Consider the following 18,252-nt stretch of genomic DNA (forward strand, 5'->3'; position numbering starts at 1 on the left):
AAAAGCTTTCAAAGTACTCTTTAGAGATGTGCCTAATAAATATAATATATCCATAACTTAGTCTTGTGAAAAAAAGTGTTGTGAAACTTGGCATCTTTGAGATAAGCAATAAAGATTGCTTTTAGTTAGAGAAAACAGAGATTGGCACACTCGTGGTGAGAAAGACATTAAGAAAAAGTTTATAAATGTCAATGCATTAATGTTCTTGCCATCTTATAGATGTGATGCCAAATGCAGTTTGTGCATAATGCAACATCTCTTCTTTTTAGGTTATATTAACACAAATTTTCAATAAAATGAAGTGACACTGTCTGTACAAAATAGTCAGAAATAATGCTGGGTTGTTGTAATGCATTATGAAAAATAGTGCATACTTATCAATGTTGTTCAGAGGAGCCGAACATAGAAATATCAAATGTTTCTTATGCACTAATTTCTGTGTTATTGATAAGACTTCAGTTAGTAAGCGATCAAGAATTATATGTATTTCAAGAAATTCATGAAATACATACGATAAATTTGTATGCAAAATATTGCAGAGGTTGTTCTTTTTATATTTAATTTTTGAATTTAAATGCATTTTTATTAGATTTAACATTTAACACAAGCAGCAGCTTTATAAAGTATAAATCTAAAATTCTTAGATACGAACAACCCTACACTTTTTTTGTCCCGCACCAAATCTCTAAAAGAGTCCTGAAACTTGGCTTGTTTTACTGTTTTAGTCTGGAAAATCAGAAACTGACATATTGTTTGTAAGATTTTAAGTAGTTCACCAATGCATTGTCGTCACTAGAATGCGGTATCTTGCTGTGGAATACTGTTATCACACTAAACTCGTGACCCGGGTGGCCGAGTGGTTAAGGCGTTGGACTTAAGATCCAATGGACAAATGTCCTTGTGGGTTCAAACCCCACTCCTGGTAGGTTAGTGCAATTTTTCAATGAAATGAAGTGACATTGTCTGTGCAGAATAGTCAGAAATAATGCTGGGTTGTTGTGATGCATTATGAAAAATAGTGCTGACTTATCAATGTCGTTCAGAGGAGCCAAACATGTAAATATCAAATGTTTCTAATGCACTAATTTCTGTGTTATTGACAAGACTTCAGTTAGTAAGCGATCAATATGTATTTCAAGAAATTCATGAAATACATAAGATAAATTTGTATGTAAAATATTGCAGAGGTTGTTCTTTTTATCTTTTAAAGTTTAAATTTAGTGCATTGCCTGCTCTTTTTTTAGATTTAACATTTAACACAAGCAGCAGCTTTATAAAGTATAAATCTAAAATTCTTAAATACGAACTACCCTACACCCTATAACCCTATAAATTATATATTTATAAAGTGTAAAACAAGCATACACTTTTTTTGTTCCACACCAAATTTCTAAAAAGACTCCTGAAACTTGGCTTAGAACATCTTTCAGATAAGCAGTAAAAGTGTGTTTGCTTTTAGTCTGGAAATTCAGAGATGTGCATATGGTTTTAAGCGACCAGGATGGCCGAGTGGTTAAGGCGTTGGACTTAAGATCCAATGGACAAATGTCCACGTGGGTTCAAACCCCACTCCTGGTAGAAACCTGTGCTTTTAAGGAGATTAAGTAAATGTTTGAGATGCAAATGTCTGCCTAATTCATGAAATAAACAATTGTGGTTAAGTCAATCAATGAACTGCGAAAGTTTCTGCTACTCAGCTTCACTATAAACTCCAGTTTAACCAGTGTTTAATCATGCATTGATGCAATATCATTGAATGTTAAAACTTGGCAAATGCACTTTTTTCATTTCTTGTGATGCTACTGAACCCACTGAACCCACTGAAAATCTGAGCCCAAATATGCACACAATCATAAAAATCTGGATAAAATACACCTTTATAGCATAAACAAAGTAATTTAATACAAACACTCTTTTACCTTGCACAGTTTCTGATAACGTGGTGACGTGACGGCCATTCTTTGGATGTGCTGTAGAAAAATCATCACTTTCTGCAGTGAAGATCTCACCATAGCCATTATCTTCAGACTGCTGGGCTTGTTTAAGATTCTCATCCTAAAGGATTGCCACTCCTGATGTCTGCACAGTTAGCTGATCATCTATGCTTTGGAAGTGCATCCAAATACACCTACAGCATGTCCAGCAACTTAAGAGCTCATTTGCAAGTGTGAAGTAAAACGCCTCTCCAAAACAGCAAACAAAGCCAGCACAACGATCCGACTCAAGAGATGTCCTGTCTTCAGGCTTGCGCTTTAATCTTCAAAGGGATGCTGAACAATGAAGAGAGGAGTGATTCAGAACCATGAAAATGGGAAGTTGGGCTACGGTGCAAAAGCTTGTTTCCTTGTCAGCAAAAACTCCCTGTCTGGATGAGATGATGCTGAGCGAGAGAATGAGAGTCTGAGTGAGTGGCAGAGAAAGAGAGAGAGAGAGACAGAGCGAGCGAAAGAGAGAGATTTGAGGAGAACACACAGCATGCACACAACAAAACTGTATTATATAGTGAGGAACATGGTTTCATACAATAAAAAATACAATATTTTTTCATTGCAAAAAAGTTTTGCAATTTCAGAATATCTAGTATTTGGTTTGTCATATTTTGCTTGCTCTACTGACAGCCTGATGACAAACCTGATGTATCCAAAATTTGATTTGAGATGTTCTGAAGAAGATTTGACCGTCTGTACAAACAGTTAAATGATCACTGTCAAAAATATCTTGGATGCTTTGTCTTTGAAATACAAGCAGACTTAATATCTGGAGAGTATACAAGGAATAATTGAATTCAATAAACAATTTGAACTTTATACCACTTATATAGTGAGAATATGGAGCTCATACACAAGGTGTTATAGTATAAATTTTCTGTTAAAACCTATACATGTTTTTTTTTGTTGTTTGTAACAAGTCAAAAATGATACAAAATGATGTGTGACTCCAAATACTGCTGTCACAAAACTAATCTCTAAGAAACACACAAGATGATTGGAATAAAGAGGTGTGGCGTAGACGGTCAAAGGTCTATTGTGTGACCAGGATGGCCGAGTGGTTAAGGCGTTGGACTTAAGATCCAATGGACAAATGTCCTCGTGGGTTCAAACCCCACTCCTGGTAAAATATGCATGTGTTTTAAATGCATTACTGTGATCTTTACAGGTACATATATGGCTGTCAACAAACAGGTTTCGTGAAGCAATCCTGAAACAAACTAGAATAACAACAATTTCACTAACGTGCCTAATTGTTTGTTCCAGCTTTTTGCAATAATTTATTTAGCTACACAATTACAAGTTTCAACAAACAGAACACCCAAGTGTTATTCAGTTGCTTATATGTAGTCCAGTTACTTGATCTTTTACAAACGTGACTCTCTGTTGAGATTTTAAAAATACAATGCTGACATCTAGTGGTGTAACATGGCAACACATTTTCACTGTTATGATTACTTGTGATTTACTTGTAAATGTGACTTTAAATAAAAGGCTCTAAAATAGTGTAAACAATATCTTAGTGCATTTGTGAGTTGCTCATTATACAGAAAGACATTATGCAGGCCACTGTGAGTGTTACTGGCCTCTTATACATACAAAATGAATTGCAATATCTGTAGGCCTCATTACATCACATGCAAAACCCAAAACCAAGAACCAGGATGGCCGAGTGGTTAAGGCGTTGGACTTAAGATCCAATGGACAAATGTCCACGTGGGTTCGAACCCCACTCCTGGTAGAACCTTTAAACATAATGTGGATTTAATGCAGAATATACTGTAAATGTCCTACACTATGCAAACAACAAAGCCTAGTAAATCAATAACATGCTTAGTTAATACATTGACAGCTTAGCTGTTCTGCTAGAATGCATTATTTCATATGATTATATAGTAGAGGTTATTATTGTCCTCTAAACATGGTTTGTACAATGTGCTTAAAGTATGTAAATTTGACCTTTTGAAATGTAAGACCTGGAAAACTACTGAAAATAGCAATATTCCTGAAGAGGTACTCAAAAAGCGCTTTAATGATTTAAAGACAATGTATCTATGAAATAAGTGTTCATTTTTTTATAATCACATATCCTTTCATGGAAAATTAACACTGCAGCACATCTGATGTTGACCTTATGTAGCCCCACCCCTTTTCAGTGCTGTTTATTACAATATACTGATAAAATAAAGATTCACTTCAATGGTATGAGAGGATTGGATGCCTGATTTCCTGTTGAAGTGTCACAAAATGAACTGCAGTGGTCAAACTATTTAAAATAACTCGATCATAATACAGAATGTTTACATCTAATGTGTATTTACGAATTACGAATTAAATGATTCGCGATCCGCGCTCCGAGTCCTGACCTGATGGCTCGCGAATCTTTTGATTTAGATCGGAACTTCGGTGCGGGTTCGAGAATCATTTGATTCAGTTCGGGACCTCGGAGTGGGCTCGCTGTTTTCTGATTTAATTTTTTTATTACACAGTAGAAGACATGGTTTAACTATAGTAACTATAGTTTTTTTAAGGTGGGAGATGTGTTGCCAGGTTAAAAAAAAAAAAAAAAAAGTCATAAATTTACACATTAGAGGACACATGGAATGAATATAGAAATACAGTCCCCACCAATATGAAAATCAAACCTTCATCCTTGTTTTTAATGTATACATTTGTATATAATATACTTTTTAAATTGGTATCACGCTTGTTGCTGCCAGAATAACAGTCTATTTTAAATGATATGTGCTTTATTTCTCCTCTTTTTGTTCTTAAAGTTGACATGTGCTTTGCTTTATTTTTGTCATTGCTATATTTTTTTAATTTATATCTATTCATCTTTTCTAGTATTTGAAAAATAAGACATTGTTTGATAAGTGAGACCTTTGTTCAAAGTCCTTGAAAATCAAAAAAGTAGTGGCTAAAAAGTCCTTGAAAGTCTTGGAATTTTATTTTACACTATCTGCATGAATCCTGTCTAAATTATTTTCCAGAAATACCAAAAAGCCTCAAGACAAGAATGCAAAACTTCTGACCCCAGATACACTACTACTAAAAAGCATTTTAATTTCAAAGAATAAAGTCACTCGTTTGATGTGGTTAATAAAAACAAAGAACAGCTCAATTTAGTTTCTCAGTTTGAAGTCAGTTTACATAATTTCCCAATCTGAGGTCAAACTATCTCCACAGTGACCAGGATGGCCGAGTGGTTAAGGCGTTGGACTTAAGATCCAATGGACAAATGTCCTCGTGGGTTCAAACCCCACTCCTGGTAGGACTTAATAACATTTAAACTATATTCAGTGTAACATATTCCACTTTAGGAGAAAATGTAGATAGGCAGCCTACTATATCAAGATTGTGTTTAGTGCATGCATTGATAGGTTTCTTAAATGATGTGACCCCACAGGAACAAGCCACACAGCAACCAGGATGGCTGAGCAGCCAAGGCATTGGGCTTGAGATCTAACGGACAAACATACTTGTGGTTTCAAACCCCACTTCTGGTAAACATGCCAGATATTTAAATGCAATATCATGTTGATTTGAACTCTTGGTTCTGATAAAAATGCAACAATGTAAAGAAAGAAAAGCAGTTCTTATTGCTTGCAGGGTTTTGTATTTAAACCACCAAACACTTTAACACAGTGCCTTTTGCAAGTCATATTGCAGAAGCAACTTTTAAACTTGGGAAACCTACAATCATGCAATACTATGTATTTCATAACTTTCCTATGAGGAACACTCCTTCACAATATGGTGATCAAACATACATAAATGCACTAAAAGATAAAAATATTTATTAAATTAATGCAACAAACCATACATACACATACACAAATGTACCTTAAAATAAAGCAGTAGATTTATCAGTAAAACGTTTCTGTATAATATTTGCTTGTGCACTGTACATGGGCGTAAAACACTTTACTTGTGGTTTCCTTTTTGATATCTTTTACACATCAAGTAAATGTCCTGTGACTCTCAAAATTTAGCAGTGAGACTGCAGTATCACTTCAGCTCATTTCCATTGCATCTCATGTGGTTTACAAGAAAACACAAAGTTTTCACTGTGACAACCTTCAAGCGCAGGCACTGGGCATTGGTTGGTCTCTTCAGAGCAAATCACGTGACATGGTTAACACTAGCATGCAAGACGGTTGTTCGTTTAATATGCTATGGCTTGTGTGAAATGCAGGGCGGTAACACTGCAATCATTTGTTGCAACATGGAAAACAGCAACAGAAGAGCTGTCGACAAGGGTTTTTCTTCTTGTATTTAACAGCCTTCTTAATCTGAGTTGCAGCTTTGGCCACAAAGTCTTGGGTGGCGTATACATTGGCCTCAATGTTGTCCACCATGGGCCCTTGTTCCTCCACCAGCAAGGCCAGCTGGAAAAACAGTTCATGGATGTCTCTAATGCGACTCTCCAACTCCAAAAGCTCCTTATGGCGATTCTCGATCTCAGTGAGCGCTGAGCGAGCAGTTCGCCCGTCTGTAAGCAAGTCGTCAGAGAAGACGTTCCACTTGCCCGTCTCGATCATTTCTTCGATTTGATCTCCAGTCACTTCCTTACCCATGATCTCCGCTTGCCTTTGGATGCGAGTCTTGCAGTTGTCTCTCTGTGCCATTTCAGCGCCGTTGTACTCATTCATGGCCTCGTGAAAAGCACCCGTTATAGAGACGAACTGGCCGCGTATCATGCGCACCAAAGCCGAATGGGCTCCGTGTTCCTCCTCCAGCTTTTTACAAAGTGCATCCATCTTCTGTATCCGAGCATACAGGTTCTCCCCTTTGGTTTTGATGCTGCGTGCGATCGTGTTCGAGTCACGTTTGATGCTGCTAATGCGTCTGACGGAGGTGAGAAAGCGTGTGTTCTGCTTGCCTAGTCTCTTCACCTCAATCCGGAGATGGGCGATTTCTTTCTGGATGGATTGAGCTTCTCTGAAGGCATCCTCCATGATGTCCTCGCCCTCAAACACCACCGCATGCTGTTCAAATACACCACTGTCCACATCTTCGCTGCTATCTACTTGCTCTTCCTCTCTGTGGTCTTTGGTGGCAACACCTCCCAGTTCAACCAGCCTGTCTCTCATCTTTCCTGGGAAATACAGATCAAACCAGAGGGAGTTTATGACCCACATGACAGGCTTTGAGATCTTTATTGCAGCGAATACAGACACAATCAATATACAATCAGACACTCTTCACAATGCAGGCCTGACTGTCTCTCACTGACGGTTTCAGTAAATGGGTAACCATTCACCATGAAGCTAAACAATAAATAGGACCAGAAGTATTTGTCATTTAGATAGTCACCGCAATGGCAACCATGATGCTGCACATTTCCCACCCGACTTGGTCCCCACACAGAAAATAAAAAGGGTGGGGACTTCCCTTTTGTCCTCTGTTGAACACCATGAGGCAATAAAAGCAAATAAATGACTTAAAGTGATTAAATCTAAAATCCTGGAGTAAAGCATTATTGTCTCATTATTAACATACAAATCACAAGCAACAGCAAGGCAAGTTACCAGAACAATAGTCTTTTCTAAGACCATCCCGGATGTAAAATCAACATTGATTTATTACATTGGTGCACAATGTACATATTAAACATAATAATGTGTGCAAGTGCAGCAACAGAAATGAAAACTTACTGTATACCATTTTAAGTTTCTCAATTTAGATGAGAAAATAACTGAGCATCTTTAAACTTCCTCAAAATAAAGCAGGCTAGATCTCACAAAAATCAACCACAATTCAATCCAAGTTAAATCAAACAGAAGAACAATGCTTAAACAAACTCAGCAATCCTGCTGCAACTTCGATTTCCTTGTTTAACTGAGACTTATCGTTTGTTTTGACGTTCCACTAAACAACTTCGCGGGAAACTTTTGTATAAATCGAATTCAAATAAGTAAAAGTGATACATAAACTGTCACGTTACCTTATTTCATGTCCCTTCGTTCAATTTAAACGCTGTAAACGCGAGCTTTTATCGTTTTCTAACGCGCACCAGCTCCTCATGTCACATCATTGCAGGAAATAACGTTGCAGTCGAGTGACTGACTGACTGTGACTGGTGGGAGTTTCCGATAAGTCAAAACACAGAAGTTTACTGACGTTTACTTAAGTTTAAAATTAAGGGTTACCTTAAGAATTTAATATCGTAACAGAACAGTTACTGTGGTAACTTTAGGTATCTGGAAAAGGCTTAACATAGTCATTTATTTTCTTATTCTCACTAAAAGTACAAATTACTTTTTTATTAATAGTTGCATTCATACATGTAGGCTATTCATCATCAGTGTATCTGTAATATTTAAGACTTGTAGGCATTTTTAGATTCATACATGCATGTTAATATGGTGCAGTGGTGTTCTATTCCTTCTTTTGGGTTCCTCAACACTTTTAAACCCGTAAAATGCCACACTTTCCTGCAAATATCATTATAACATGGATGTTTAAAATCTCTTCCCATCATTTTTCTTTTAAAAAATTCAGCTCACACATTGCTGTTTTTGACTTTCACATTGCAAATTCAGAAGCTGATTCTGTAGCTCCAAATCGATCACTTCTATTTTAGTTGACAGTGCTGGAGCTTAACTTGTCAATGCTAATTTAAAAAATGGTATGTGGCTGTGCTTAAACTGCAGCCTCAGTCCAACAATCATAAAAAATGCTGCTTTGTTCTTGTCTTTTACCCTTGACTGACAACGTGTAAGATGAACAGTTAATTTAAGTTCTTAATATACCCATTCGTTCTAAATATACATATATATTTTAAAGACTTGTTACACATTTATTTGGACAAGACAGTGTAGATCAGACAGGAAAGCATTGGGTGAAGAGAGAGGGGAGTGAGATCGGCAAAGGACCACAAGGCAGGATTTGAACTCAAGTCGCCGTGAGCGTAATTGCATTGTATGTCGAAGCACTAACCGTGAGGCTATTGGCACCAACAGGCCTGAAATATTTTGACAATTTAGTTACACAAGATACCCAAACCAACTGTCCTCTGAGGTATGTGGGTTTAGGCCTATTGATCTATTGTGCTTTAAACAATTGACCTTTTACAGGCCTGGTTAAATCATAACAGTCACACCAGCCTTTCTATGTATATGAAAGGGAATTTTTGAGATACTAGTCAAAACACAAGCCATTTCCAAAGTACTGAATTGCTAGCAATTTTAAAAAACAGAAATTATAAATGTCTGGCGGAATTAAAAGGCGTTGACGCTCATAAATGTGACGTAAGGTGTATTAACTCTATTGATTGGTTTACATTAGTTAAAAAACTACTTCTAGAACAAATGGCAAGCCAGATGAGTCACAGTAATCATGTGAGTCCAAAGCAGAAGTGAAACAGCATATTTTCTGCTCAACATGAAAGCCAAACAAAGCAACACAATATAGTGGTGCGTCCATATGCAAGATAAAGTACTTCACATAACATGATTTTATAATCAGATGTTTATCTGTAAACTTTAAAGGGAATTGCTCATTTGGTTCATGCACACACCACATGATGGCAGTAGAGCTTTCATAATGATTCTCAAAACCTGTTGACCTATTCCTCTGTGTTAAGGTGTAGATAGACTGTATATTTTATGAACTCTTGTTTGAGCATTGCTGCTGCTTTCTGTTTCCTGTGCTGACCAGAGGAGTCAGAGTCAGAGGAGTCAGAGTCAGAGGAGTCGGTTTCCTCTTTGTACCATGGTTCCTTCCATACTCTGAGGGATTTTTTTTTTGCTTTCTGCTGAAACTATGCTTGCATCATAGCTGTAGGCCTAAAAAAAAAACGAAACAAAAATGTCAGTTGAACTACAGCAGTCACGTATACTACCGTCATACAGGCTAATTATACAGTACACTGTATAGTATCCACTATAAGCCAAATTATGCCTTGTGGTCTGGTCAATGTGTCCATTCACGTGCCCTTTTACAAAAATGTTAGTAAATGTGAGTTTTGCTTTCATATATACTTTTAGTCTATTTTACATTCCATTGAAATGACAATATTATATTGTACAAACGAAGTCGAAATTTAAAAGGCCTAACCAAAAATTAACAAAAACAAATTAGCATTTATTATTATTATTATTGTTATTATTATTATTATTAATAATAATAATAATAATAATAATAATAGTTGTTATTATTATCATTATTAATATTAATAATAATAATAATTATTATTATTATTATTATTATTATTGTTTTTTTTTTTCCTTTTAAAACGATTTCCATTTCCATGATAACAGGCTAGCGATTGGCGAATTTCGCTGCAGGATTGTGGGTAGTTTTTCGCTATTGCCAGTTGTGTTTACAAATAGTTAAATGAAAACAAGCATACCATCAATTAACTTCTGAGTGTATGGTAGGTCTGTCTTAACTATATGTTTGTCGCTGAAATACATTTTTATACTAAGTAAATAAATTTTTTTAATTAAATTAATTAAAAAATTAAGGTTTTCGGTTCCGAAACGCTACTGTTGAATTTAATGTGCACTGTTATTTTCGTTTTGTTATATTTTCATTAGTGCTGTGTTTAGTTTTTACTGTTTTCTTACCGTGATCATGCTTTTCTTTGTGGCTGATGTACATTTTTTGAAGTATTTACGTCCAAAGGGACATTTAAACCTTGAAGATTATTTCTCCACATCGAGGCCTGTATTACAGAAACATTCTAACTTAGAAACTGTTTAGTAACCATGCCAATTTCACTTTGGAAATCTTAAATCAAGAATTAAGGATGTAATACAGCACAATTCTTTACTTTTCACTTGTGCTTACTGTTGTACCACATATAACTTGTATGTACATAAATGGTTTTGATTGTTAATGTCATAGTAATTATTTCAATATTATTTTTGATGTTGATGTTTGCAACTGATAGCATGCATGTCAAACTGATTATATGCAACGGTGAGAAATCACATGAAGGAACCACTGACAATAATTAAAAGATGCAAAGAAAGGCTGTAATTTAAATATAATTACCTCTAGTGCAGTCAGATGATAGTGATCAGAATATTTACTCAGGTCCATACACCGGTATTGGAGAACAGATATATCGTTGTTCAATATCTGATTGAGTTTCTTCTCTAACCAGTGTAGATTTCTAAAGATGCATTCCGTTTTTGACTCATGCACAAAAACTCTTAAGTAAATAATGGAGCCATATTAAAATTCTGACTTTTAAATCCTCAAGTATTCACCCCGACTAAAGTTTCAATCTTTCAAGATGAACAAATAGAATAAAATTGTAAAAATAGGTTTCTCGCATTTGTCCTGGAAGGATTTCTTGTTGTGCACTACAGCTATGATCCACAAAGACCTAACTTTTGTTATCTTACATCTGAAAGGTACTGGATGTCCTTCCAATAGTAACCAAACAACACTGCAGGAATGCCAGTGGATGCCAAAAGAAACCACAGGAATGGCTACACTAATTTTAATCTCCCAAAAAATAAGTAAAAATACTGTAAAAATTGTAAAACACACACAATACATTTGTGGCACACTGATAGAGAGTCTTAGGCTTAACACTGTTGGTGCATTTAAAAAAAAAAGGCAAATTTATGGACATTGACCTGTTTTATCACTGTTTATGAGGGTACAGCTTTTGTACACTGTCTGTTTAGGTTAAGACATATCTCCTGTTTCAAAGTGCTTTCACTGTATGCTCAATTTGTTCGTAATTGAATTACATCCTTCCGGCTGAGGTTCTACCTGTAGTCTCTGTTATCTAAGAAAGAGTGCTTGTGTTTGGCACAGTCAACAATGGCATGCTGTGCAAACACTATTTCTTAAATGAATTACATGGTCAGAATGTCCTTTTTATCATTGCATTACTTCATTAAATCACTTTAAGAAATAAAAGGATAAGCAATAGAATGAAACCCCTTGAGTTTGATAGCAGTAGAGTTCAAGACCTATCATAAATGGCGAGAATGTTTTCCTTAAAATGTTGGAGTAGTTTTAATTACACTTGTCAGTTAATCTGATATACAGAAAAAATGGCACACAATGAGTCCAGGACTTGGAGAAAGTTAAATGGATAAGTTAATTAGGCAGATCACAGAGTGTTTACAACTTTCCATCTTAATCATCATGTGCAGCTGCTTCTGTAAAGACTAAGTTTTGTGAATGGGTTATTGTTTCTGAAGTGTGTAAAGATGACAAGGAAAATAAAGTTTTTTACACTCATATTTTACACGCAATCTTGAAATTTAAATGACAGTTGTTGTATAAGGTAAGAGGTTTTGAATAAATTACAAATTCTTTATGCTGAAAAAAGTACAATAATTATGTATTTCTAACTGATCTGATGCTAAAAATGTGTTTCTGTTGAATTAATCTGTTTTTAGTTAGGTTGAGGTCATTAAATATTTTTTTTACCCAAAAAAACATGACACAATGTGTATAATATAAGCAATATTGTTATGCTACCTATCTTAGGAAGTACTCTTTTTACCATTTTTTTTAAATAATTTCCTGATCATCTGAAAAATTGCGATCTAAAAAAGTTGCATCATTGGTCTCATAAAAATTAAAAAATTAAAAATACATAAACATCCTTTTTCTCAGCCTTTTTGTAAGTTTGTTTGCATTAAATGACACAAAATTAGATGCCTGTAATTGACTTACCATTAGCAAGTAACTGCTACACACAATTATGCAATCAGTCATCCTACAAGCTGGGAACTTTTCGTTCCATTTCCTCAGGCTATATTTACAATAACAAATATAATATATGTGTGTTAAACATGATTGGTTAGATCTGTGATTTGCGACACTGTGAACAAACAAACTGGTTGCAAATCAAGGTTGCATGAAGAGACAAACTCTCACTATGAGAGGGATCTACATACCTATAGTTTATACACAGGCATCATTTCATCCTGTGTCCAAGGACTTCTAAACTGTATAATGTCTGAAGAAAACATCAGCTGGTTTCGGTTAGCCGAACTGTGACTCAAATTAACTGATCCTGTTAACTTAGTATGAGAATCTCCACAGCAGCTCCAGTGTTTCAGGGCCTTTGATTGAATTAGCGATCATGTTTGTCATGTGTCTGGAGATGTTTCTTGGCTCAGTAATCGCCTGTTGCCCTGTCCGTTTCCATTTCCTTTATGAAGGAACAAAAACAAAGATAATTTGTTGTTATTTCTCAATAATAACTAATTATTCAATTTAAATGAACAATGACTCATCAAAACTATATCTAGAAATAACACTAAACTAACTAAATTTGTATGTGTGTCAGAGGTCTTTGCTTAGGCATCACTATGTTTTGAGTGATTGCTGCTGAATGATTTTTGGTTGTTGCTATGTGTTTGCTTGCTTACTCTCCTAAATCAATTACTGTATCCTGTTCTGGTCTGGTTGTAAATCTGTTTCTTTTTTTCTTCTTGCTGAGTGATAAGCTCTTTTCTTTTAGACATACTTTTCAGTTTGCTCCCTTGATTAAATTAATAATTTATATCAGCATTCACTGAGCCATACAGTTGTTTTAGTATCGTTGAGATACTATGATAGTTTTTTAAATAGTTTAAATTTGTTTTTATCTTTATATTTTCCTTTTTAATTTTTGTTAAAGTTTAATTCAATTTTTGCCATGTGTTTATTAAAATGTTGCTGCATTTAGTTATAACAACTTAAATTTGTTGTGGAGATAACTTAAATATCCAACTTAAGTTAACTAAACTTATAATTTTGAGATAAGCACGAATGCTTATTTTTGAAGTTAAAACAATTCATATTAAATTTTCAGGTTGCAAAAACTAATTGCACTAGTCATTTTACAGTAGTTTTTTTTTTCAGTTTTAATTATTTTAGCACATTAAGTTAAGTAACTGAAAATGAGAAATTTGAGACCATTGATAATATATATATATATATATATATATATATATATATATTATTTCAGATGTATACACTACCAGTCAAAATCTTTTGAACAGTTGGATTTTTCTTTTTTTTAAGAAGTCTTTTCTGCTCAAAAAGCCTGCATTTCTTTTATCCAAAGTACTGCAAAAACAGTAACATTTTGAAATATTTTTACTATTTAAAATAACTTTTCTATTTGAATATATTTAAATAGATTAAATGTAATTTAATTCTGTGATTTCAAAGCTGAATTTTTTAGCATCATTTCTCCAGTCACGTGATCCTTTAGAAATCATTCTAATATTCTGATTTGCTGCTCAAAAAACATTTATTATTATGTTGAAAACAGCTAAGTAGAATCTTTCTTTGATGAACAGAAAGTTCAGAAGCATTTATCTGAAATAGAAATCTTTTGTAACATTATAAATGTCTTTATCATCAATTTTGATCAATTTAATGCAACCTTGCTAAGTAAAAGTATTAATTTCTATAATTTCTTTACCAAAAAAAAAAAAAAAAGATTTCTGAAGGATTATGTGACACTAAAGATTGGAGTAATGAGGTTGTAAATTTAGGTTTGATCACAGGAATACATTACATTTTAAAATGCATTCAAATAGGAAGCAGTTATTTTAAATAATTTCACAACATTACTGCTGTATATTGGCTCATATAAATGCAGGCTTGGTGAGCAAAAATAATTCTTTAAAAACCATTTAAAGACTTTTGACTGGTAGTGTATATTTAGTTTTAGATAACTATAATAATCCCGCTTTTGCTTGTTTATACTTGGGCAGCGTTGAGAGTAACTAGTTACATGTAACAGCGTTACGTAATTTAATTACAAGATAAATGTAACTGTAATCTGTTACGGTTACAGAAAAAATTTAATTAAATTGCAGTTACTTGAAATGTTAATGATTACAAAGTAATACATGTGAATACTTTTCGTATTAATATTTACTATTTCTTGTTATGATTTTTAAATCTGTATTTAACCTCAGTCGCTTTGGATAAAACTATGTGCTAAATGACTAAATGTAAATTTAGAAAAATAATCAAATGTGATCAGTTACATTAATAAAGTAACTGAAATAGTTACACTACTCATTACATTTTAAATTCAGTTACTTGTAATCTGTAACCTATTACATTTCCAAAGTAATTTTCCCAACACTGTACTTGGGTTTAATATGCATGCATTTGGAATGTGATAAAGTCACAAGGTTATTGAACAGCTTGTAGAACTGTCACTTCCTGCTTTGTGGTAAGTGATGCAAGTTTCCTGTGAGATTTGGGTTCGGTGGGCTCAGACCACTGACATGTTGTGTTTCTCTCTCTAGATGACCCAAGACTGATCCACAGCATCTGTGCACCAGCAAATGAGCTAACAGGAACATTTAATCTGCCCTTGATGTTTTGTTTCCTGTTTTCTGCATTATCTTGGTCTTCCCAGCAGTAAATCATGATGTTGATGTTTTTTATGTTGATCATGTTCTTCATAAAATAAAATTATGTGAATGTCTGAAGACAAGGTGTGTCTCTGTGTTTGAGTCCCACCTTTAACTCACACAGTTGATTCGGAGAAATAGAGACAGTCTTGTCATCTGGTGCCCATTTGGGCATTTTAAAGGGTTACATTTTTGTTCAGTGTAGTTTAAATGGAAAATAAGGCCTATTTTTCAGCTAATTTTGTTTTATGATCTGGTATGATACTGAATACCACTGTTCTGTTGTTAATTCACTCAAACATTAAAGTCCTGTCATTATTTACTTACTGCTTTTTGTGCAAATGCATGAACTGATACATTGCATACCATAAGATGCAATGTCTCTATGTGTAAATGCATGAATATAAACATGAACCTGACCCATTATGACGTCACACCATTGTTTCCCATGTTCCTTGTGACTGTTTTGCCCTTTTCTGAGCTTTACAGCCTTTAGTAAGTGTCTACATTTGCTGTAAAAAAACAAAGAGCATCATAAACATTTGCCATTTGTGAAACTCGTGGTTTGAAAACGACGTGAGGGTGTAATATCAGGTTAAGTTCAAACACCAACAGGTCGTTTTGGAAATTTTAATTATCCTAATTTCTAAGGTCAAACTTTTCCTCTGAAGGAATGAAGATGTGTTTAGATGAACTCCTTGAGAAATGCGGAACATAAGAAAACCATTGCAAAGTGTTTTATGTAGAGATTGTTTGTCACACTCGTGATGTTTGAATTCACATGGCCTCATTTAATCTCTAATTGCATTATGATGAAGGATGTTTCTGCTCAAAATAACATTTGACCAGTCAGTTGATTTTAATTCACCATGCGCCCAAACTTTCCGCCTTTCTGCTTTGGGCCATGAGCTGTCCAAAATGGCTGGAAAATCTATATTTTTATCTTTTTAAATACTCCTGAATGTTGAAATGTCACAAAAAGGTTCACTCCCATTGCTCCCGAATTAGGCTTTTCTCTTACTGCTATTACATAATCCATTTGTCATGGCTGTAAGTTTTCTTAACCTTATTTGACTGCAGATTTCAAAACAAAATCTGCTTTTACAGTTTAACTTAATGTGCTGTGCCTATATTTTAAAAAAATGTTTACATTGGGTTCAAACTTATTCTAAATTAGGAGTTTGTGTTTGTTTTTGATGCATCTTTTACAGTGACTCATGTCCCATACAGTTTTGTATTTAAAAAGACTTTCCAAATCTGTAATTGAATGTAAATAATGCTAATTATTAATAATTTCTGTCATCATTGTATCCCTAGTATGTACATCCTCTCTATAAAATTTAGACATGGTTAAGGTTAAATTCAGTTTAGCACATTACTACTGTACACTTAAAATAGTTTGGTGTAAGATTTACATAGAAATAATGAAATAATTACAAAGAATGGTGAGCAACTCATTGAATTAAACATGACATTTTGAAGTAAGAAAAACGAAATGCAGCTTTCTTCTAAAACATAATGCAGTGATCTTTGTTTTACTGACTTATTTTAAGTTTTTAGGTTGTTTATTTATATAACTTCAAAATAATATTACTGTTATTTTTACAGTGTATTAGTTGCACTAAAAGCAGATGAATTGGTTGATTGATGCCTTTTAACATTTGTTAAAGATGATAAGTTGAGTTGTTTGAAAACCTTTATTTCATTTTCTCATTTTAATGCATTACAAATCCTATATCTGTAAATAGTGCTGCATGTGGATTCACAATTAGATTAAAATCAGGGTTTCGGCTGGGCTTTTGTAAGACATTCAACTGAGTTGTTCTTGAGCCACACCAGTGTTTACTTTACCTTGTGTTTGGGATTACTTAACTTTTTCCCAAACGTTCATTCCCAGCATACAGAAAGAGATGTCCAAAATTCTAACATTGGAAAACAGCTCAACACAGTGATGTTTCAACCATCATGCTTCACTGTGGTTCTTTGCAAGGTAAGTGGTATGGTCATAAGTATGCACACTCCATTATAATTAACAAGTTTGCATTTACACTTAAGGACAAATCTCAGTGCTGTATTATATAATACTAGAAAATCCTGTGCTTTCAGAAAGGTTCTTTTCTGTTCCAGCATGGCAATACTATTGTGCATGTAATGCTTTATTGAGTCGTTGTGGAGGGCGTGCATTTAGACCTGAACATCTTTAGATCAGCTGGGACACCAGGCCTCTTTATTGATGCTTTTGAGTCTAAACTGGTACAAATCCTTTGATTTGCATTGTCCAAGTTCAATCGATGTTTAACATTTAGTGAAAGGACTTCCCAGAAGAATTTAACCTTTAACCTACAGGGAAAGATTAATGTTTTTTCAACAGAAAAGTATCCTTCTCAAACTTTTGCAACAAAGTTGAAAGCACAGAATTCTCTAGAATGCCATTAATATTTGTCTCACTGGAATTGGTGCAATAGGGAAACCAGTTAGAATTACCTGTTATTTAGGGAGTGTCCACATACTTTCCACCATTTCATAATTATTAATTTATATGAATGGGTGGGCAATGTGCAATTACGTCATGGTTTGGTCAGTTACCCAGATATGCAGCCATATTGTTGCTAATTTATGCTGTCTAAACCATGGAAAAAACGTGTGAAGCTTTCTCTAAAATAAGTTACATTAGGATGAAAGTGTGTTTTGCTTGGTGTAGAAAATTTATCAGGTATTTCAATAATGCAGTTTCCCGACTATCATTTGCAGCGATGAGAGTCAATAGAAAAAAGATTAGGTGACTTGTCCAGTTAATAGTGTTTGGCCTAAATTTGCTGTATGAACAAAATATGCATTAGTTTCTGGTAGTTCAGATCGGATAGTTTTGGTTAATATGTGGACACATTATTTGATTTGCATTATTTTTATATTAA

General features: G+C 34.3%; 2 protein-coding genes and 5 non-coding genes across 8 annotated transcripts in view; 5 read left to right on the plus strand and 2 right to left on the minus strand.

The window, feature by feature from the left end:
- LOC127179310 (utrophin) overlaps nt 1-2,352 on the minus strand; it is a 32,772-nt gene extending 30,420 nt beyond the window's left edge. For both annotated transcript variants that reach the window (XM_051132643.1, XM_051132644.1), the window contains exon 1: nt 1,920-2,352. In XM_051132643.1, the coding sequence (XP_050988600.1) occupies nt 1,920-2,054 (135 nt within the window). In that variant the 5' untranslated portion in view covers nt 2,055-2,352. The remainder of the gene's footprint in view (nt 1-1,919) is intronic.
- Nucleotides 843-925, plus strand: trnal-uaa (transfer RNA leucine (anticodon UAA)). The gene has a single exon. It is a non-coding gene; the product is annotated as a tRNA-Leu (tRNA).
- Nucleotides 1,496-1,578, plus strand: trnal-uaa (transfer RNA leucine (anticodon UAA)). Its single transcript has one exon. It is a non-coding gene; the product is annotated as a tRNA-Leu (tRNA).
- Nucleotides 2,353-3,031: 679 nt separating the features above from the next.
- Nucleotides 3,032-3,114, plus strand: trnal-uaa (transfer RNA leucine (anticodon UAA)). Its single transcript has one exon. It is a non-coding gene; the product is annotated as a tRNA-Leu (tRNA).
- Nucleotides 3,115-3,646: 532 nt separating this feature from the next.
- trnal-uaa (transfer RNA leucine (anticodon UAA)) lies at nt 3,647-3,729 on the plus strand. The gene has a single exon. It is a non-coding gene; the product is annotated as a tRNA-Leu (tRNA).
- A 1,450-nt stretch (nt 3,730-5,179) lies between these two features.
- Nucleotides 5,180-5,262, plus strand: trnal-uaa (transfer RNA leucine (anticodon UAA)). Its single transcript has one exon. It is a non-coding gene; the product is annotated as a tRNA-Leu (tRNA).
- A 509-nt stretch (nt 5,263-5,771) lies between these two features.
- stx11a (syntaxin 11a) lies at nt 5,772-8,747 on the minus strand. Its single transcript, XM_051134155.1, has 2 exons — nt 7,939-8,747; nt 5,772-7,089 (listed from the first exon to the last, which is right to left on the minus strand). The coding sequence occupies exon 2, from the start codon at nt 7,082-7,084 to the stop codon at nt 6,203-6,205; it is 882 nt and encodes a 293-aa protein (XP_050990112.1). The 5' UTR covers nt 7,085-7,089; nt 7,939-8,747; the 3' UTR covers nt 5,772-6,202.
- Between the last annotated feature and the right edge of the window lie 9,505 nt (nt 8,748-18,252).

The sequence above is a fragment of the Labeo rohita genome, chromosome 17 (genome assembly GCF_022985175.1).
Source record: "Labeo rohita strain BAU-BD-2019 chromosome 17, IGBB_LRoh.1.0, whole genome shotgun sequence".
In the NCBI taxonomy this organism is placed as follows: domain Eukaryota; kingdom Metazoa; phylum Chordata; class Actinopteri; order Cypriniformes; family Cyprinidae; genus Labeo; species Labeo rohita.